Source organism: Artemia sp. Qi Xiang Cuo, chromosome 11 (assembly GCF_049724085.1).
Source record: "Artemia sp. Qi Xiang Cuo chromosome 11, ASM4972408v1, whole genome shotgun sequence".
NCBI classification, from domain to species: Eukaryota; Metazoa; Arthropoda; class Branchiopoda; order Anostraca; family Artemiidae; genus Artemia; species Artemia sp. Qi Xiang Cuo.
This window is the reverse complement of record NC_142804.1, coordinates 50,844,170-50,867,607: the sequence shown is the minus strand read 5'-3', so window position 1 is coordinate 50,867,607 and position 23,438 is coordinate 50,844,170. Positions and strand designations below refer to the sequence as shown.

At 34.3% G+C, this 23,438-nt stretch overlaps 1 protein-coding gene across 1 annotated transcript in view; it reads right to left on the bottom strand.

Moving 5' to 3' along the window:
* Positions 1-14,366, bottom strand: part of LOC148947099 (G protein-coupled receptor 83-like) — a 40,353-nt gene extending 25,987 nt beyond the window's left edge. Inside the window, exons 1-2 of the mRNA XM_089097263.1 lie at positions 13,948-14,366; positions 6,813-7,095 (exon numbers count right to left, since the gene is read on the bottom strand). Coding sequence (XP_088953389.1) covers positions 6,813-7,095; positions 13,948-14,366 — 702 coding nt within the window. The remainder of the gene's footprint in view (positions 1-6,812; positions 7,096-13,947) is intronic.
* Positions 14,367-23,438: the final 9,072 nt, after the last annotated feature.

Sequence of the window (23,438 nt, the reverse complement as noted above, 5' to 3'; positions counted from 1 at the left end):
TCTCAAAATTTCTATCGGATGCATTTGGGGAAAAGAGGATGTGGGGGGGGGGGGAGTCTAGCTGCCTTTTGATCACTTTTGACTCTTAAGAAGGGAACTAGAACTTTTGATTTCCAGTCAAATGAGCCACTTCCGAACTTTATAGGACTTTCCTTGCATAAAAACCTTTTATGTTAATAATGAACACCTAGCATAACTCTTAGCCCTTGTCCTGAGGGCTGTAGGGGGTTGTCATCCCCAAAGACATAATTACTGGATCTTCAAACTATGTTGAACAAAATGCCTATCTCAAAACTTTGATTGGGTGAGTTTGAGGAAATGATGGGCGTAGAGGGGGGGGAACTTTCAATTTTGGATCGAATGAGCCCCTTTTGAAGTTCCTACGGTAACTCCTTTTATACGAGGTGCCCTGGTCTGAAAAAAAATAATAAATTGTGTCAACATCGTTATTTACTTAGGCTGCACTATTGCGCTGCCTAGGACTCTGCTCGTTTTGGGGCCATATACTCAATGATAGTTATTGCTGTTGGTTGTAAGTTAAAACATTATTTGACTTTATTTGTGCTCATCTTAGGTTTAATTTACCTCTTTACCTTTCTTTGAAAACCTAATTTTTGTTCTAACGTTCTGTTCGCTATTAATTAACATTGTTTCTTTATTTGCAGATAAAAGGAATATTCGTAAATTCTATTTTGGTTTTCAGCTTAATAACTAAGATTTTGACTTGCTATTTATATTCTTAAGACATTTGTTAGTTAAAAGTAATTCATATTATTCGGAATTTGTTATTGTCAAAACATAAAAGCTTTTAAAACAGCATTTCAAGAATTTTTCTTTCACGACAAATTATCAAACATTAGATAAATTATCGGCCTCCGAAATGACACCATTAATAAGGATCTCCACTTAAATCGCCCACCTGCTCTGCATAATGTTCGTGTTAGACAAGGTTCCCGATACCTAAGTAATAGAAAGAGGTAAAAACATGGGATAGCACTTAGCACGTGGTGTCATAAAAACTGTGAATTGGCATGTTTTCGTGAGATGTGTAAACTTACTGACACAGGGACTTTTGCCAATTCCTAAAGACATGACAGGACTATGTGGAGATTCCAAATTTGTTGGTGAAAATTTATGCGACGATGTTCAATTCAAACCATCTGACCCAGAAACAATTTTTATGGATGGGTGAGGGCAAGGCCGTACAAAGGGGGTTAGGGGTTTGCCCCCCCCCCGAAATGTTTGTCTGACTCGTAAAAACGTAACATAAATGAATATAAGCAAGTTTATGATAATATTTTGTTTTGTAAGCCACCCCCCAAAAAACTTGATCTAACCCCCCCCCCCGAAAAAAATCCTGGATACGACCCTGGGTGAGGGCATGGGCAGATTTAGAGGAGGGTTAAAGGGCCACCCTCACAAGGTTCAGAGTTATGCTAAGAGGCAAAAATACAAATCGGGTGCCCAAATGTTTTTGGTGTCCCCAAACTTAAATTCTGTATCAGCCCGAGGGTGATGTCGAAAAATAAAAAAAAAATCCAGAGAAAAGCCAAGTACCTAGAACGTTACAAAAATATTATGATATATTATATTTACAATACAAATGACTAAGTTTAATATTGACGACATTGTTAAAGACTTTCAGGCAATTCGGTACCCAAATTATAAAAGACAAAAAGATCTTATTAGAATACACAAATTAAAACTAGTTAGGTTAGTTTTATGGGTACTGTTTTATTAGCTGCAAACTACGCAAGAAGTGAAGTTTGGTTAATGCTAATGAAATAAAACAAAATAGGATGAAAATATAATAGTTTAGAGACAAATTTCGGCTATATATATATATATATATATATATATATATATATATATATATATATATATATATATATATATATATATATATATATATATATATATATATATATATATATATATATATATATATATATATATATATATATATATATATATATATATATATATATATATATATATATATATATATATATATATATATATATATATATATATATATATATATATTTTTATATATATATATATATATATATATATATATATATATATATATATATTTGCAAATTAGGGGTGGGGGTAATGCATAGCATATATTAAATACATAACCTAACCTTACCTAACCTAGGTACCTTTTCCCCACCTAAATCCCAAAAAACAAAAGTTTAAATATTGCAAACGCAATGACAAACCACGGTTTGCAATCCAATTCTCTATTGAAAGAAACCCGTTTGTCTAGTTGCTTAAGCATCTTCCCTATATAATATATCGCGTGGATTCCAACTAGTACAACAGTGCCGTCTTATGTCATATGTTGCAAGCAGTGGTCTGCCACTACACTCTTACATATCAAGTAATATTTTATGTAGTTTGACGTTCATGCTTACGTAAATCTGAAAAATATTAGAAAGTAAAGTAAAAAACTCAAAATCTTTCTAAAGAAAAAGATACCGGAGTCAATTTGGTCATTAGTATTATTTTCAGTACATCACCGTTGAATCGGCACTATAAACTGAGCATTACTTCTGAGATATAACACATAAAACACATTCTGAGCCCAATGTATAACTGTACCTGGAATATCCCCCTTTACAAGGATTATTTTGATGGACTTTGTCTTAAGGAGTACAGGAAAGGCAATAGGAGAACACAGAATCAAATGGGGAGGAAAAAGTCTCCTGGACTTGGATTATGCTGATGGTTTAAGCATCCTAGATGAAAGTGTCAGCAAAATAAATGAACTTTTAGAGGTTTTGCGAGTTCAGGGTGAAGACTAAGAAGACTAAGTCACTAAGGCTAGGAATAAGTGAAGATGAAAAGGTGACGTTGGGTAATAAAAAATTTGATCAGGTGGGCAGCTTCACTTACCTTGGTGGTATTATTACTAAAGACGGTGGGAGCAGTAAAGATGTTAAAAGTAGAATAGCCAAGATTCGGGGTGTTTTTTCAAAGTTAAAAAAGTTTGGAAGAACAGGAAGATAAGTCAGCAAACCAAGAGTAGAATATTAGAAGCTACAGTGATGACATTGGTCAAATATGGCTGTGAAACATGGGCGCTCCAAAAAGCGGATGAAGATTTGGTAGATGTTTTCCAGAGAAATTGCTTAAGGATTGTTATGGGTACCCGGCTGACTGACCGTACTTCAAACAAAAGACCACATTTACGAAAAATGTGGTTCAATACCGCTCTCTAGGGCCATAATGAAAGAAAGGTTGAGGTGGGTAGGGCAAGTTGTGCGGATGAAGGATGACAGATTGCCGAAGATTGTTCTTTTCGGCCAACTGTCCAGGGCTAAACGGAAAGCAAGTCGTCGTCGTCTGGGGTGGGAGGACGTCATAAAGAAAGATTTAAAGGATATTGGAACTTCGTTGGAGGGTATAAAAAGGGAGGCTTTGAATATATTGGGATGGAGGAGGAGCATGCGTAGCTGTGTTGGCCTCAGGCGGCTTAGTGCTGTGGTGAGTTGTTAGTATAGTAGTAGGTTGTCGTATAATATCATCGTATAAGCTTCAGATACGGTCAATTAATTAGAAATCAGGAGTCCTAGTATCCTTTTTAAAGAGGGTGACTAGCCCTGTAAAGAGCAAAGCGTTGAGGAGAGATAGCACTTTCATACACGGAATAATTTATGTTAATTTTAGTTTTAATGTCGCTTCTTACTTTCAGTCAAAAAAAATTTGAAATTTGAAATCGTTTTTCAAATAATACAAAAATACATAAAACAGTTTGATGAAAATTTTAATTACTTTATGTGTTAAAGTTCAATGTTATACCACTTCACTTCCTTTCTGACTAAAATTAGGGGACAACCACGTTTGAACCGGTGATCTTTTGATCTGTAGTACATTTTAGTAACAAGTATTATGTATAAACAATATGGGTAAATTTCATATTTCACAGCCCTTTCCGGTATATGAAGGGGACTGACTTCTTCTCAACACTTCGCTCTTCGCACTAAAGTATTTTAGCACTTTTATTAAAAAATCTTTCAGACATTAGCGTCAAGAGCGAGGTGCTGAGGAGGGGGCAACCCACTTCATATACGTATTATTTCTGTTCGTTTCAGGGTTTAATGTTTCTCCTTACTTTCAGTTGAAAAAACTTGTTTTTTAAATTTATTTTTTGATGGTTTTTAATTATACTGATAAATTTGGCTCTACCTCCACGGAAAAACGTTTCCCCCACAAGAGAAAGATCCTTGAGACAATTCAAACCCGGTGAAAATATACCCCGGGCAATTACCCTTAACATCTCCACGCATAAAATTGAGTCGGCAAAGAGAAAGTACGGCAAATAAAAAGAATTTCGTACAGGAGATCTGGCATATTTGCCAATAACAAATACTACTAAGTAAACAATGGGCAAACTTTATAACTGAAGAACCTTCCTCCAGAGGCTGTGGGGATCATGTTATCTCCATAGGTATAGTTTTTGGATCTTTCAACTATGCTGAACAAAATGGCAATCCCAAAATTTTGATCGGATGATTTGGGAGAAAAGAGGGGGGTGGGAGGGGGCTAGCTGCTCTCCACTCTTTTTGGTTACTTAAAAAGGGCACTAGAACTTTTAATTTCCGTTCATATTATCCTTCTTCCGATGTTATAGGACCATTGGTTCGAAATTATCACCCCTTGGAAAAGCAAGAAACAAAAGAAAAAATAAACACGTATCTGTGACCTTTCTTCTGGCAAAAAATTTACTAAGTTCCACATTTTTGCAGAAAGGAGCTTGAAACCTTTACAGTTGGGTTATCTGATACGCTGAATCAGATGGTGTGGTTTTCACTAAGCCTTTTTGAATTTTAGGGAGTATTCTCACCATTTTCTAAAATCAGGAAAAATATTCTTAGGCTCGTAGCGTCTGATGGGTAATACTAAAGTTAATTAATCTTATATATTTGGAATCAACATGATAAGCTGAATCTTTTGATATATCTATTGATATCAAAATTTTATATTTTAGAGTTTCGGCTACTATTGAGCCGCATCGTTCCTTACTTACAGTTCGTTACCACGAGCTGTTCGATAAAAAAATGTATCAAGTGATGTATTCATTTTCAGCCTTGCTAAATTATTTCAGAAACTTCAAATTTACCGAAATGACAATTTTTTCTCCCAAGACATTTTTTTTCCAGAAAAATATTTTTCACTTTTTGTTACCATACGCTATTTTGAGCCCTCTTAGTCCTTTTGAGGGCTCAAACTGTAATTTCCTCAAAATATGGTTATTGGAGTAAAAAAGAGCATAACCTACTAGAATTTTGATGACGAGGCTTAAAAAAGCTTCGCTAACCTTTCTTGTTTCTCTTCTTTTTATTGGTTCTTACTTCTTTCCATGACTGAAAACAAGATTAAATCGGATCAAATTCACTGAGCACCAGATTTCAAACGTTCAGGTTCTTTATTCTTTATCAGTTGATCGAACTGCTTGAGCTGGTATGCCGTCAACAAATTAGAGATGACGCTATATTCTAGTCACACTACGAACTCAGAAAGGTCGCTGTTGGCAATTTTTTTTTTCTTTCGTATACTAAAGTCAATTCTCTAATAGACAAAGAAACTGTACCACTTCTGTGTGATGCTTTCCGGCTTTTCATGGAAAATTGCGGTTTTCTGTACTGTACGCACAACAGTACGACAATGACTAAAAAAGTGCGACAAAAGCACAAAAGTGCGACAGTTGACAACCCTGCATTGAACTCACTTCGCTCTTTACATAGGTGGTGCTATTGCACTCCCTATGATGGGAGGCTGTTTCACGTGGCAACTCATCGCCATTTTTTTTTACATATGCATAACAACCTACCTATAATAGTTTCTCGATGAAGCTAAAAAGAACCAAGTTTTTCAAAAATAATTCTCATTGTCATCCCAACTCTGGCAGGTAATGTACAGGAAATTTCCCTGTAACCTAATATTCACAAAGACAGGTGCGTTGCGGAAAACGCACTGCGGTGCGTATTCCGCAATGAATCGCCACAGCAGTGAAACCGCAGACTCTGTTCACATAAAAAAATGTAGAAAGGTAAAAAATTTGATTTTGAAAAATGCTGACGATTCCATTCAACCATATACTCTGTATTCTTTTGATGTTACGAAGAGGAAGGAAGAGATTAAGTAAAAAATTTCCACTATTTGTTTTTTAACTTATCTAAAAACATATCAAGGTTAAAAAACAAACTTCGCTTTCAGTGGATTGTGAGCTTTGATCATAATTTGGTGGATAGCTTGCGATTAAAACAGTCTAGTGCACTGTTCAACGCATCCTTACCTGGCAAATTCGTCTGTCTCGAGATATCTTCCCAAGCCTTCCGAATACAATGGGATCTTTTATGCTCAGGATGACTTTTTTAATATTATTTGATGATTTTTTAACGGCTAAAATCAGTCTTTCAATGCCTCCATGTTCTTTCCTTCCGTAATCCGCAAGTATTTTAACCGCATGTGTTGGATTTTGTCAAAACATGAGTCTTAACGCCAGGACTGGAAGTACTTGCTTCTAGAACCTGACTTAGTTGCCCCATTAAATGTTCACAAATAGACGCTGACATTTTTTGAGGCCCATACTTTTTTATGGTAGTAGGAGGAGACAAAATAAAACATCAAAACAGAATAATTACTCCAAGAAAAAAATTGATAAAATTGAAAAGATACTGAATTTTGAGGCGATAAGCTGGCTCAAAGGCCTTCTCCTGCGTGTGCGGTAGCTCCCAATTAAGTTTATGCAAGATTTGGTGCAATTGAAAAGTCTTTATTGGACTTGGGAAAAATCTTACCTTACTGCAGATCGAAGCATAGGCAACTCCACTCACTGACATGGGAACTACATATTGAGTCAACAAAGTAATAATAGTCAGCCATTTTGCATATTCCATAGCCGGCTCAGGAAACTGAATTCGGCAACGCTGGAGACGTCGATAGGTGAACATTTCCACGACGTTTCCATAAACAGCGTAGGGTAGTGCTGCTATTGTGGATGTGAGCCAAATTGACACTACTATCAAAAATCCATGACAGATCCTTAGCCTAGGCTTAAGTGGTTTCATTATAACTTGATACCTGAAGATAATTAAAAAAATTATTTTATGTCTTTAAACAGATTCGAGGGGAAACATATTCGAGAAACTGCTCGTTTTATAAATATAGCGTAATTTTTATACATGGTCGTTTCCTCTAGAGTGATAAAAAAAACAAAAAAGTATAGAATTATGGCTACAGCAGGGTTTATAACACATAATTATCACAGCATATAATTCATAATTAATTTTAGGTTATCCCCTCACTCACAGACAGGTGGACTTATAACTACGACGAAGTATTACGCTGTCTAAAATATGACAAAAACCGGTTTGCCTCTCCGGAATCGGTTAGGATTTGCTTATTTTGAGTGAGAAAACTACGATATAGGTATGTCTCAATTAAATATTTAATATTTAGAGGTGGTTGGGTTTAGGCCAAAGTATCACCTACGGAACAAGTACTGACAAAACTTATCCTCTCCACACAAAAAAGTGACCCTTTGTCCGCGTCTCCGGAGACGATTCCATACCTATGCGAACCTGGCAACTAAATACCGTAGTTACACAATTCAATACAACTTTCCCGGTCACTCGTCGCCTGAATCACGCTCTAGCATAATTTATTGGCTCGTAGCAAAGTACTTTGGCTCGGAGCGATTAAGTCGTACAGCACTTTGTGTCTAGAGGCGCTGAGGTACGCGGGGTCACTTTTGGAGAGTTTTGTCAGTACCTGTTCCGTAGGTGATTATACTTTGGTTTAGGCTAGTTAGGTTAGGTTAAGTGAAGTACCTAATATAATGCGTTCTGCGCGGCTTGCTTTCCATAATTCTTTGTCATAGTTTCTATAATTTTGTTTCTAAAGTATTATGCTATGATTATGATAAAATAAAAGTTCAAATAGGGATAAAAATCCTTTTTAATAGACAGTGTATAGAAATTCACAAAAATACCAGATATTTCGGTCACATATACAGTGACCGTCATCAGCAGTTTTACTACTGATGACGGTCACTGTATATGTGACCGAAATAGCTGGTATTTTTTGTGAATTTCTATACATTGTCTATTAAAAAGTATTTTATCCTTATTTTGAACTTTTATTTTATCGTCATGGAAAGGCAGTGTGGTCACCGAAATTATCTACTATCATTATGTTTTGGTATATTTAATTAGGATTAACCTAACTTCATTTCTTGTGTGTGTTCTGTTTAACAGACAAGTACCTTTTTATATTTAACACTCTATTACCCCCTCCCCCCTTCCCCATATAAAAATAGAATTACAACTACGACCGTTCTTATGACGCAAGCATAAGATAACGTATGAGACTTTTTAAAGACTTTATATATTATTACATATATACAAGACTGAATGACAGCTATCTGTTGAATGACACTAGCCGATGAATAATGAAGAAAAATAAAGATATAACATTAGCAATAGACATTTGAAAGATCGATTGGGTGCATTTTTGTTAACACAATGCTCTCGTTGGTATTTGGAAAATGACAGGTAATTAGTCAACGACAATTGCTGGGATTTACATCAGCGAAAATCTACATTGAAGAAGTGCTAAAAGTAGGTAATTCAACACTATAGAAGTAGACGAGACGAAATGCAACTTCTTGACATGGATATAGCTATGGAAGCAGAGGCCTGCATGTTAAAACGTTTCCCTTGAGGAGATACTGGGAACTAGTACTTGAGGAGAATAAAAGGGCGATTCCTTTCTAATTAAGCATTCTTTTATTTTATTTTAGTTTTTTTAACAGCCCATTTCAGAATCTTTTCTTTTAATAACCTATTATGTAAAAGGCCGATGTATTGCAGTAACCAATTTGGAAATCGCAATTTTAGATTGTCTGATAAAAGTGTATCGCATGTCGAGACCATTTGGAGAGCGCTACTTTAGATCAAACAGCTCGTGGTAACTGTAATTAGGAGCGACTCGGCCCAATAGTAACCGAAACTCTAAAAACGAAATTTCTTACAGGAGCAGATAAACCAAAAGAATGGGCATTTTATGCTGATTGCCAAATATACAGAATTCATTAAGTTTAATGTTACCCACCAAAGGCTACGAGCCTGAGAAAAATTGTTTAATTTTCGAACAAATGGGGAAAACATCACCAAGTAGTCAAAAAATCTTAATGAAAAATCGCACCATCTAATTTAGCATACCAAAGAACCCTGGTGTAGAGGTTGCAAGCTCCCATCTAAAGAAATGTGGAATTTCGTCTTTTTTTACCTGAAGAAAGATCAAGGATGTTGTTTTTTTTTCCCAGGGCTGATCGTATCGTACCAATAGTCCTAGAAGATCGGAAGAGGGCTCATTCAAACCAAAATTCAAAGTTCTAGTGCTCTTTTTAAGTAATCAAAAACATTGAAGTATAGCTAGCCTTCCTCCCATGCCCATTTTCCAAATCGTCCGAACAAAATTTTGTGGCAACCACTAATTTCAATATAGTCGAAAGGTACAATAAGTGTAGCTCTGGAAATTACATGACCCCATACTGCCCCCTGGAGAAAGGGTTGTAAGTTATAAAATTTACCCATTGTTTACATATAGTATAGCCGATGTTATTTGGAAGAATAAAGACAATTTTTGGGAGGGGGGATTTCTACGGAGGGATTTTCCACAGGAAGAATTTTCTATGGGAGGAATTTTATGGGTGGGGGAGGGGGGTTAGGGTTTACAGGGAAAATTATAGACGGGGAAATTTTCCAGAATTTATATATAAAATTCTTTTTACTTGTTTTACTTTCTCTTTGGCGACTCAATTACTAAAAAATGTAAACTTTAGACAGGGAAATTTTCCAGAATTTATATATAAATTCTTTTTACTTGTTTTACTTTCTCTTTGGCGACTCAATTACTAAAAAACGTTAGTGTGAAGAGTTAGATATTGATGATGGAAACACCTAAAGTACGTAATAATTTCTGTTTGTTTTCATTTTTAATGTTGCTCCTTGCTTTCAGTTGTAAAAGCTTGTTTCATATTCAATTTTTAGCCTGGACCCTAAAAATCACTGAATCAACAAAGTAAAAAAAAGAAAAGAAACATTGTCACAGAAAACGTTACAGAAACAAATCTTCCTAAACAGGCAACTCATCCAGGAACAAGGGTTTTGATATGTGAAATAAAAACCAAGGTATAAGTCGTCACAGACACAAAACAAGTTATCCCAGGCAAAGCAACACAGGAACATCCTCACTAGCGCCTTTAAACATTGAGAAAAAACGATCTAGATAGATCGCGACTTTCGGAAAAATCGTTCAGAGCCTTAATTTTGGAAAAAAAAAATCTTTCATGCGAAATGTATATATTATTACTGCATTCGCATATAGATCGATGCTTATTTAACTGGGATATTTTAGAATCCCCCTGCTTTTCGTTTTTGCCCTTTAACTGAGTTAAGTCCCTCTCCCTTCCTGTCAATATTTCTCACCAAACTATATGGTCTAAATTTGCGATTTTATACTTGTAAAATAAATCCTCATAAGGTACATACACAAGTGTTTATTTGGGGAGGGAGGCTGTAAATAAAAGATTTAAGACTAAATTTAGCTTCTTTGGCAATACTAAAAAAACCTAAAAAATGGGACTTTAAAGCCTAAAAAATGGGCGATATGCATCTTTGGTAATCCTATATAATAAATCAAATCGATGAATAGTCTCTTGAATTATATTATTTTGAATTAGCCAATGTACAAACTATTAGGATTGCCGTCCGCGTTCTCTAAAGAATTGTTTGGTTTTATTATTCCACTTAATTTTTTCCCGAGCAACATCCGAGCGTTTTGATTTCCCCTTTGTGCTTTTAATCTGTCAGTTAATTTTAACTTACCAATGTCAATAAGTCAAACACAAAAATAATTTGTAATTCTGCTTATTTTAGCTTTTAATTACCTTTGGCTTTCAATTGATTCATCTGAGAATTTTTTATAATGAACTATATAGTTTTATTAATCTGTTCAATTTACAAATATATTTTGAATATCTCTGCATTTCTGTATATTGACAGACAGTCAGAATATTCTCACTAAGATCGGGTCCTTGGCCCGAGCCACATTTGGTGTTTTTACTGAGGTTCCTGTTTTACCGAGTGTTTTTTTTTTTTTTTACATTTTTTTTCTTTTTTTTAAATCGAGCGTTTTTTTTCGCCGTTGGTACTATAGAGCGTACACACTGGGCACTAAAGAATCTACCGTCACATCTTCTTCAATTGATGCAATTCCTCTGGTAAGTTTTTTCGAAGAAGTTGCCTGTTAAGCAGGAGAAAGTTTACAACTAATTATTCCGTATTTGTTCATTGAACAAAACCTTTTTAAAAATTGAAATAATCAAAAAATAACAAATTTGAAACACATTGAAAAACAAATTGTACGCCCCGCCCCTCTACACGTAAAGGTATTGGGATGAGAAGTGTTTAAACTAGAATTTATTCTGAAAACTAGTAGGTTGAACGTTTGTTAATGTAAATGAATTTAAACTTTGTTAAAATAGCATTTAGTTTAGGGTACATAAATTAGATTAATACTCTTTTTAATTTATGAAAAATAGGCTTTGATTTTCTTAGGGTCGAAGGCAGGGGCTGATTTGGGCTTAAACCCCTGACACTTCAAACTTCCTTGATTTCTGGGCACTTCCACATTAATTTATCTATTTTTTTCTAATGATTACCCTCTCTCTTCCCAGGAAAAAAAAATTCATTTGTGACTTCCAATTTACTTTTTTTTCTTAATGTATGCAAACACATTGTCTCATCAACAGTCGTCAGCGTAAAAAAAACGCCGAGTTTGTATTCTTCCATTTAGTTCCATGGGGTACCATCTCGGCGTAGGCGTTAAACTCAACAATCGCTTATCTTGCTGTTCTTTTATTGCAGCGACAAGGAACGGCTGCATCGCTGCCGTTGACGTTTGTTTTACCGAACATTTTTTACCACCCAATGTGTACGTCGCAACAAGAGCGGATCCGGGATTTTTGTTCGGGGGGTGGTTTTACCCGATTTTTTCCCGTCTTTACTGGTATTTTCGTCTTTGCAGGTATTTTTTAGACTAATTTTCGACTCGGTCAAAAATTTTGAGGGGGGGGGGTTCAAACCGGGTAACCCCCCCCCCCGGGATAAGGCCTTGCGTAGCAATACTAAAGAAACGCTCGGTAAAAAACGCCATTCGTGTCTCGGGCCTTTCGTACACTGGCTTTTGCTCTTTGAGATCTAAAAATGGGGTAGCAGTTTGCTAAATTTGGAACCCAAAGGTATTTAAAGTCAGTATAACCAATTACAAATTCCGGTATATCATGGGAAATCCAGTAATTTGTCCTTTGTTTCCGAAAGATGGGGTTTTTGAGACATTTTTTTTTTTTAATCAAAATTAGTAAGATGCTGCCCCTACTTTTAGACGAATAGAGGCCCAGCTCTGATTGAAGAACCAAATTTAGTTTTATCGCTAAACTAGCAATTATGTCTTAGGAATTGTTTTAAGCTTTTCCCGTCAAAATGGTATTTTTCCTGTTTTGAGGGGATTTTGAAAGCGGAAGACACCAACTCATAATGCTACATTTTATTATTCAAGGTACGCTGCAAAATTTATTTTTCTGTTGTGCACTCAGGAAAAACTTAGTTATTTAAGTTTTTAGACGTTTTGTGCAAAAGAAAAAATGGCTGGTTCTAACTATAGAATAGTCTATCCATGTAAAATATCATTTTCCTTATAGTTCGAGGTTCCTTGTAGTTGCGATTTTTCAAAAAATTCTTGTCGTTATTACAAGAGTAAGTAATAATCACTGGAAAGAAAAATTCTGGAATGTTTTTGACTTACGTTAATGTTTAGAAGAATTTTAATTCCATGTCCTGTATGTAAGATCTGAAATTATATTATTCTAGCAGAATACATTGTAATTCCGTACTGTAAATGTAATTTTTCAAAATATGACAAGTTTTCTTTCAGTAACACTTAATTTAATTAAAATCCAAATTCTACTTACTGGTGAATTAAGTTGCTTCAATTTAAAGGAAACGTTGAAACATGTGGCAAATATTCAATCTGAGCTATAATAATCCACATTAGGGGGGGTTAGGGGTAAAGTAAAGAAAAGCGCTTTTAGGAATGATAGAAGATTACTTATACCATCCCTAAAAGCGCTTTATTTTACTTTATCCCCCCATATTAGCAAAAAGGTAGACAAATTACATATTTTTAAAGCATTTTGCCATATTTCACTCTTTTATTTCAACTTGCTATCAGTAAACGACTAAAAGATACATTATAAATCGTGGTATATGTATCACAGAAAAGATCTGTTTCTTCCTTAAATGACAACAAATCAATACCGTACCCCGAGGGGGGGGGGGGGGTTAGGAGGGTTTCCCCCCCCTCCGAAATATTTGTCTGACTCGTAAAAACGTAAAAACAATAGATATAAACAAATTTTGTACACTTTTTTTATTTATTTTTTTGTGTAACCCCCCCCCCCCCGAATTTTTTTTAGTAAAACACCCTCCGAAAAAAATCCTGGATATATTAAATTTGTAACAAATTAAGACTTTTTGGAATAGTCTATTGTCTAGTAGATGGTAGACATCATAGTTGTTCACCATAATTTAAGTTAAAATTAACCTTAGTTTAAGCATAAAAAGAACCAAATATATAAATGAAGAACTACCAACAGATTTTACAACAAATAATAGTTTTGCATATAATCTATATATAATTACAATTTTAATATAGCCAGTATTTATGAATGTTATCAAAGCTTATGGAGTTATACCGCAAATCATTGATATTTACGTATCGATTTTACGTGGAAATTATCGATACTTATGTGAAACCTGTGTTTATACCCTAATAATTGAACGGCCTAAATTGATTTTAAAAAAGGCGTACCTGTCTATTGCAATACAAGTCATCGTAAGGGTTGAGACATAGGCTGAAGTAACTTGTATATGCGGGACAAGCTGACACATAAAAACACCAAAAGGCCAGTGGTCTGATAAAAGTCTGACCAAGTTAAATGGTATATTTAAGACAGTCATAAGTAAGTCACTAATTGCCAAATTGGTAATAAATAAATTGGTAACAGTTTGTAACTTTTTGTGACGAAAAATGACATAGCACACCAATGTATTTCCAAAAACTGACACTATAACTATTATTGAGTAAGCTAAAATTACACCTTTATATTTTTTGTAGTAGCTGTCATCATCAACTGAGGTACTATTGATAGTGAAATTTACTAATTTTGTCATAAATTCCCAATATATTTCCTTGTTTTCTTCAAAATAATCATCGACATTTATGTTCATTTCATTCACAGAACGATTGTAGTCTTTACTAAACAGTATTTCAAACATAACTACAATGCGTCTCATCTTAATTCCCAAGAAAGTATTAACCTATTTTTGACAGGGCAACTTTTCTTGAGACCGCCCCCTTTTGGAAAATGCGGAAAGGGATTGGTTAACCACATAAGAGTTAAGGACAAGGTTAAGACCGCCCCTTTTTGGAAAATATGGAAAGCGATTGGTTAATGATTTATTACCGGTAAATTTGAAATCAAAATTGGAGCACCCGACACAATTAGCCTTTCCAGGCACTGATTTCAGCATCTCAGTGGGCAAATGATACCAAAACAGTGCCTTTTGCACGAGATTTTCAAAACCAAACGTCATGGACACCAATAGTCAACTGCAGATCTATCTATAGTTGCATGATTGATCTCAACTTATTATTTAGTTCTTTACTTATTATTATTATGTAGTTCTTCCGAAGGAAATGATTGAGGATTTTTTTTTATGATCATGACGAAAGTTGGCGCCGTTTTTGTAAATCGGCGCTAAAAACTCGAGATTTTTTCAACCTCAAATAAGCGCCGAAAAAAGCTACGTAAGTCCGGCCCTTGAAGGAATATCAATCTTTAAATCCAGGAGTATTGGAAGCCAGGGTTGCCACTACTTTGAATTTTTCCAGATTTGGAGATAATTTAATATAATTTATACCAATAAGTGTATCAACACTCGTACAACATAACCCATTTAACTTAACCCCCGTTCAACTAAACCTCTATTTGACCCCCACCCTTCTGATGCAGATGTAAATGGGACCCAATTTTATTACCGTGCATCTGAACCCGTTTAATTTAATCCACATTCAACCGAATCCCCGATTTTTGCATAACCTTCCTTTGTCTCAGCCCTCATGCAACCCAGGAGATATTTTTCAGCAAAAATATCAAAACGCGCAAAGGAGGATATTCTATTTCGAGAAATTCTTGTTCCCACCCATCCTGCGCACTGCGGGGGAGTTTAGTCAGTGTCTACTCATTCTGGGGACGAAATCCAGACTTCGGCTAGGCGACAAAGGAGGTTAAAAAATGGTCATGCTCGAGATAACTTAAAAAGTAGTAATGATAGGGAAATTATTATAGAACTTTTAGGACATGCACACCTCTGACGTCACATCATCCCTGTTTCTAGCACTCAGATAGCAAGATTCCCACCCCTGGCAGCCCACCCAGGATTCCGGGGTTCCTGGCCATTTTTTTGAATATTGTTATCCTGGAAGATCCCCAGGATATCCACGACCAGGTCTAATATGAATGAAACCATTATATCTGACAAGCTAGACTAAAAGGACCCCATGGGCCAATCCCCCCCGAGCACAACACACACGTGCGCTGCGTAATAACGGCGGTGCACATCTTAAGCAATGACACCTAATGGGAGAGGTTGGAAGATAAGTAGTTCATATTACGAGAAGGGTAGACACCCAAACGTTTAAAAAGTATATTTATAGCCCAGTGTGGAATGGGGCTGCCAAACTGTTTTCACACTGGTACCAGCCCTCATAACCTGCTAGTCTTAAGTTTAATATGGCTCTTTACTTTTTCTTGAAAAACTTCATTTTCAGAAAGTTTTTTAATTAATAACAAATTTTACCTGGTCACGTTTTTGTTTAAGCAATTCTTGTTATCTAATTCAGTGGTTCTCAGACTTATTTATACACTGTACCCCTTTTTTCCTACAAAATTTTTTAGTACCCCTTCTCAGTTACTAGTACTAAGTAAACTATAGCTAAAATATAAATAAAATTGCCCGTCCTAGAGTTAAAGGGTTGTTTTATTTTTTGTTGGCTGGCCGCGTTTCCCTCTAATATATCCTTCCAGAACAAATTCTTTACCTAATGCCCCTCCTAAACCAATTTTAAAAGTTGAATTACTCATCCTTTTCACCCACAACTTTACTTTACGACTTTTTGAATACCACAACATCAAGCAATACTTTACAAAAGGCATTTCAGAACAAGTTCTTTGCATAATATCCCACCTAAACCCATTTTACAGGTTGAACTACTCATCTTTTTCAGCCTCAACTTTACTTTAGAGCTTTTTGCATACCCACAACATCAAGCAATACTTTACAAAAGGCATTTCAGAACAAGTTCTTTACGTAATGTCCTTTCAAAACCAATTTTACATGTTGAACTACTCATCTTTTTCACCCACAACTTTACTTTGGGACCTTTTGAATACGATAACATCAAGCAATACTTTTCAAAAGCATTTCAGGACAATTTCCTTTCTTAATGTCCTCCCTAAACCAATTTTACAATTTGAACTAATCATCTTTTTCACCCAAAACATTATATTACTGCTTTTTGCATACCTCAACACCAAGCAAAACTTTTCAAAAAGCATTTTATATTTTTTCAGAACAAGTTCTTCATGTAATGTCCCTCCTAAACCTATTTTACAGGTTGAACTACTCATCTTTTTCAGCCACAACTTTACTTTACTGCGTTTTGCCTCCCCAAAACATCAAGCAATACTTTTCAAAGGGCTTTATTATATTTTTTCAGAACAAGATCTTTAAGTAATGTCCCTTCGAAACCAATTTTACAGGTTGAAGTATTCATCCTTTTCAAAACAACTTTACTTTACGACTTTTTGAATACCACAACATCAAGCAATACTTTTCAAAAGGCTTTTTTATATCTTTTCAGAACAAGTTCTTTATGTAATAACCCTTCCAAACCAAATTTACAAGTAGAACTAGTCATCCTTTTCAGCCAAAACTTTACTTTACGGCTTTTAGAATGCCACAACATTAAGCAATACTTTTCAAAAAGATTTTCAGAACAAGTTCTTTTCTTAATGTCCCTTCTAAACCAATTTTACTAATTGAACTACTCAACCTTTTCACAACAACATTACATTACGGCTTTTTGCATACCCACAACATCAAGCAATACTTTTCAAAGGCTTTTTTACATCTTTTCAAAACAATTTCTTTATGTAATGCCCTTCCCAACCCAATTTTAAAAGTTTAGCTACTCATCCTTTCCACCCACAACTGTACTTTAAGACTATTTGAATACCACAGCATCAAGCAATAGTTTTCAAAAGGCTTTTTATATCATTTCAGAACAAGTTCTTTATGTATAGTCCTCCCAAAACCAATTTTACAAATTGAAGTACTCATCCTTTTCAACACAACTTTACTTTACGACTGTTTGAATACCAGAACATTAGGTATTACTTTTCAAAAGGCATTTCGGAACAAGTTCTTTATGCGTAGTCCTCCCTAAGCCAATATTACAGTTTGAACAACTCATCCTACTTACCCACAACATTACTTTACGACTTTTTGCATACCCCAACATGAATCAATACTTTTCAAAAGGCTTTTTATATTTTTCAGAACAAGTTTTTTATGTAATGTCCCTTCTAAGTCAATTTTACAATTTGAAGCGCGCATCCTTTTCACCACAACTTTACTTTACGACTTTTGAATACCAGAACATCAGGCATTACTTTTAAAAAGGCTTTTTTATATCTTTTCAGAACAAGTTCTTTATGTGTAGTCCTCCCTAAACCAATTTTACAGTGTGAAGTACTCATTTTATTTATCCACCTTTTCACATTACGACTTTTTGCTTCCCCTAACATCAGGCAATTCTTTTCCAAAGGCATTTTTATATCTTTTCAAAAAAACTTCTTTATGTAATGTCCTATCTAAACCAATTTTACAGGTTGAAGCGCGCATCCTTTTCAACACAATTTTATCTTATGACTTTTTGAATACCAAAACATTAAGCAATACTTTTCAAAAGGCTTTTTTATATCTTTTCAGAACAAGTGCTTTAAGCATAGTCCTCCCTAAACCAATTTTACAAATTGAAGTACTCATCTTTTTCACCCAAAACATTACTTTACGACTTTTGCATACCCCAAATTCAAGCAATACTTTACAAAAGGTTTTTTTTATATCTTTTCAGAACAAGTTCTTTACTTAATGTCCCTTCTAAACACATTTTACAAGTTGAAGTACTCATCTTTTTCACCACAACTTTCCTTTACGGGTTTTTGCATTCCCCAACATCAGGCAACACCTTTCAAAAGTTTTTTTTTATATTTTTTCAGAACAAATTCTTTATGTAATGTCCCTTCTAAATCAATTTGACAAGTTGAAGTCCTCATCCTTTTCACCACAACTTTACTTCACGGCTTTTTGAATACCACAACATCAAGCTTACTTTTCAAAAGGCTTTTTTATATTTTTTCAGAACAAGTTCTTTATTTATAGTCCTTCTAAACCAATTTTACTGGTTGCACTACTCATCTTTTTCAGCCACAACTTTACTTTCCTGCTTTTTGAATACCTACAAAATCAAGCAAAACTTTTCAAAAGGCTTTATTATATTTTTTCAAAACAAGTTCTTTATGTAATGTTCCTTCTAAACCAATTTTAAAAGTTGAATTACTAACCCTTCTCACCCACAACTTTACTTTAGGACTTTTTGAATACCAAAACATCAAGTAATACTTTTCGAAAGGCTTTTTCATATCTTTTCAGAACAAGTTCTTTATGTATAGCCCTCCCTAAACCAATTTTACAAGTTGAACTACTCATTTTCTTCATCTAAAACATTATATTACGACTTTTTTGCATACCCCAACATCAAGCAGTACTTTTCAAAAGGCTTTTTTATATTTTTTCAGAACAAGCTCTTTTTTTTATGTCCCTCCTAAACCAATTTTACAATTTTGAAGTACTCATCCTTTTCACTCACAACTTTACTTTATGACTTTTTGAATACCACAATATCAAGCAATACATTTCAAAAGGCCTTTTTATATCCTTTCAGAACAAGTTCTTTTCATAATATCCCTCCTAAACTCATTTTACAATTTGAAGTACGCACCCTTTTCACCGAAACTTTACTTTACGACTTTTTGCATACCCCAATATCAAGCAATCTTTTCAAAAGGCTTTTTATATCCTTTCAGAAAAAGTTCTTTACGCAATATCCCTCCTAAACCAATTTTACTGGTTGAACTACTCATCTTTTTCAGCCACAACTTTACTTTCCTGCTTTTTGCATACCCACAACATCAAGCAATACTTTTCAAAGGCTTTTTTATATTTTTTTCAGAACAAGTTCTTTTCATAATATCCCTCGTAAACCAATTTTACAATTTTAAGTACTCATCCTTTTCACCCAAAACTTTACGACTTTTTGAATTACGTTCTTTTCATAATATCCCACCTAAACCCATTTTAGATGTTGAACTGCTCATCTTTTTCGCCCACAAATTTACTTTAGGAGTTTTTGAATACCCTAACACCAAGCAATACTTTTCAAAGAACATGTCAGAAAAATTTCTTTTCATAATATCCCTCCTAAACCCATTTTACAAGTTAAAGTACATATCTTTTTCACCCACAACTTTACTTTATGACTTTTTGAATACCCCAACACCAAGCAATACTTTTCAAAGGATATTTCAGAACAAGTTCTTTTCTTAATGTCCATCCTAAACCCATCTTACAACTTGAAGTACCAATTTTTTTCACCCACAACTTTACTGCTTTTTGAATACCCTAACACCAAGCAATACTTTTCAAAGGGCATTTCAGAACAAGTTCCCTTCCTAATTTCTCTCCAAATCCATTTTACGAGTTGAACTACATTCCTCTTCACCCACAACTTTACATTACAGCATTTTGAATACCCCAACACCGAGTAATACTTTTCAAAGGTATTTTTGAACAAGTTCTTTACGTATTGTCCTTCCTAAACCATTTCTACAAGTTGAACTACTCATCTTTTTCACCCACAACTTTACTTTACGACTTTTTGAATACCTCAACAACAAGCAATACTTTTCAAAGGCATTTCAGAACAAGTTCATTTCCTAATGTCCATCCTAAACTAAATTTACAAGTTGAACTACTCATCTATTTCAGCTTCAACTTTACTTTACTGCTTTTTAAATACCCCAACATCAAGCAATACTTTTCAAAAGGCATTTCAGAACAAGTTCATCTCTTAATGTCCCTCCTAAACCCATTTTACAAGTTCAAGTACTCATCCTTTTCACTACAACTTTACTTTACGACTTTTTGTATACCCCAAAATCAAGCAATACATTACATAAGGCATTTCAGAACAAGTTCTTTCCTTTATGTCTCTTCTAAACCAATTTTACAAGTTGAAGTACCTATCCTGTTCACCCACAACTTTACTTTATAGCTTTTTGAATACCCCAACACCAAGCAATACTTTTCAATGGCATTTCAGAACAAATTCTTTACGTAATCTCCCTCCTGAACCCATTTTACAACTTGAAGTACTCATCCTTTTCACCACAACATTACTTTACAGCTTTTTGAACACCCCAACACCAAGCAATACCTTTCAAAGACATTTCAGAACAAGTTCTTTTCGTAATGTTCTGCCTAAACCCATTCAAAAGTTGAATTACCCATCCTTATCACCCAGCACTTTACTTTACAGCTTTTTGAATGCCACAACACCAAGTAATACTTTTCAAAAGGTATTTCAGAACAAGTTCCTCTCTTAATGTCCCTCCTAAACCCATTTTACAACTTGAAGTACTCATCCTTTTCACCAACAACTTTACTTTACAACTTTTTGAACACCCCAACATCAAGCAATACTTTACAAAAGGCATTTCAGAGCAAGTTCTTTTCTTAATGTCCCGTCTAAATCAATTTTACAAGTTGAACTACTCATCTTTTTCACCACAACTTTACTTTGTTGCTTTTTGCATACACACAACATCAATCAATACTTTTCAAAAGGCTTTTTTATATCTTTTCAGAACAAGTTCTTTATGTAATGTCTCTCCTAAACCCATTTTACAAGTTTAAGTACTCATTCTTTTCACCCCAACTTTACTTTACAACTTTTTGAATACCACAACATCAAGCAATACTTTTCACCATTTTTATATCTTTTCAGAAAAAGTTCTTTATGTATAGTCCTTCCTAAGCCCAATTTACAAGTTGAACTACTCATCTTTTTCACCCACAACATTACTTTACGACTTTTTGAATACCCCAACATCAAGCAATACCTTTCAAAAGGCTTTTTATATCATTTAAGAAAAAGATTCTTACTTCATGCCTCTTTAAAGCCCATTTTACAGTTTGAAGTACCCATCTTTTTCCACACAACTTTACTTTATAACTTTATGAATAACACAATATCAGGCATTACTAACAAAAAGGCTTTTTTATATCTTTTCAGAACAAATTCTGTATGTATAGTCCTTCCTAAACCAATTTTACAAGTTGAAGTACTCATCCATTTCACCCAAAATATTAATTTACGACTTTTTGCATACCCCAACATCAAGCAATACTTTTCAAAAGGCTTTTTTATATCTTTTCAAAATAAGTTCTTTATGTAATGTCCCTTCTAAACCAATTTTACAAGTTGAAGTACTCATATCTTTTTCACCACAAATTAACTTTACGGGTTTTTGCATACCCCAACATCAAGCAATACCTTTCAAAAGTCTTTTTTATATTTTTTCAGAACAAGTTCTTTATGTAATATCCCTTCAAAACTAATTTGACAAGTTGTAATCCTCATCCTTTTCACCACAACTTTACTTTACGGCTTTTTGAATACCACAACATCAAGCAATTCTTTTCAAAAGCCTTTTTTCTCTTTTGAGAACAAGATCTTTATGTAGAGTCCTCCATAAACCAATTTTACAAGTTGAAGTACTCATCTTTTTCACCCACAACTTTACTTTAGGACTTTTTGCATACCCCAACATCAATCAATATTATTCAAAAGTCTTTTTTATATTTTTTCAGAGCAAGTTCTTTATGTATAGTCGTTCCTAAACCAATTTTACAAGTTGAACTACTCATCTTTTTTAGCCACAACTTTACTTTACTGCTTTTTGCATACCCACAATATCAGGCAAAACTTTTCAAAAGGCTTTATTATGTTTTTTCAAAACAAGTTCTTTATGTAATGTTCCTTCTAAACCAATTTTACAAGTTGAATTACTCATCCTTCTCACCCACAACTTTACCTTACGACTTTTTGAATACCACAAATTTAAGCAATACCTTTCAAAAGGCTTTTTTATATCTTTTCAGAACAAATGCCTTAAGTATAGTCCTTCATAAACCAACTTTACAAGTTGAACCGTTCATCTTTTTAACCTACAACATCACTTTACGACTTTTTTGCATACCTCAACACAAAGCAATACTATTCAAAAGGCTTTTTTATATTTTTTCAGAACAAGTTCTTTTTATTATATCCCTCCTAAACCGATTTTACAATTTGAAGTACTCATCCTTTTCACCCACAACTTTACGACTTTTTGAATACCACAACATCAAGCAATACTTTTCAAAAGGCCTTTTTAGATCCTTTCAGAACAAGTTCTTTTCATAATGTCCCTCCTAAACCCATTTTACAATTTGAAGTACTCATCCTTTACACCAAAACTTTACTTTACGAATTTTTGCATACGCCAACATCAAGCAATCTTTTCAAAAGGCTTTTTATATCCTTTCAGAAAAAGTTCTTTACGTAATGTTCCTCCTAAACCAATTTTACTGGTTGAACTACTCATCTTTTTCAGCCACAACTTTACTTTACTGCTTTTTGCATACCCACAACATCAAGCAATACTTTTCAGATGTTTTTTTTTATATTTTTTCAGAACAACTTCTTTTAATAATATCCCTCGTAAACGAATTTTACAATTTGAAGTACTCATCCTTTTCACCCACAACTTTACTTTACGACTTTTTGAATACCTCAACAACAAGCAATACTTTTCAAAAGGCTTTTTACATCCTTTCAGAAAAAGTTCTTTTCATAATATACCACCTAAACCCATTTTACATGTTGAACTACTCATCTTTTTCATCCAGAACTTTACTTTAGGACTTTTTGAATACCCTAACACCAAGCAATACTTTTCAAAGAACATTTCAGAAAATTTTCTTTTCATAATATCCCTCTTAAACCCATTTTACCAGTTGAAGTACTTATCTTTTTCACCCACAATTTTACTTTATGACTTTTTGAATACCCCA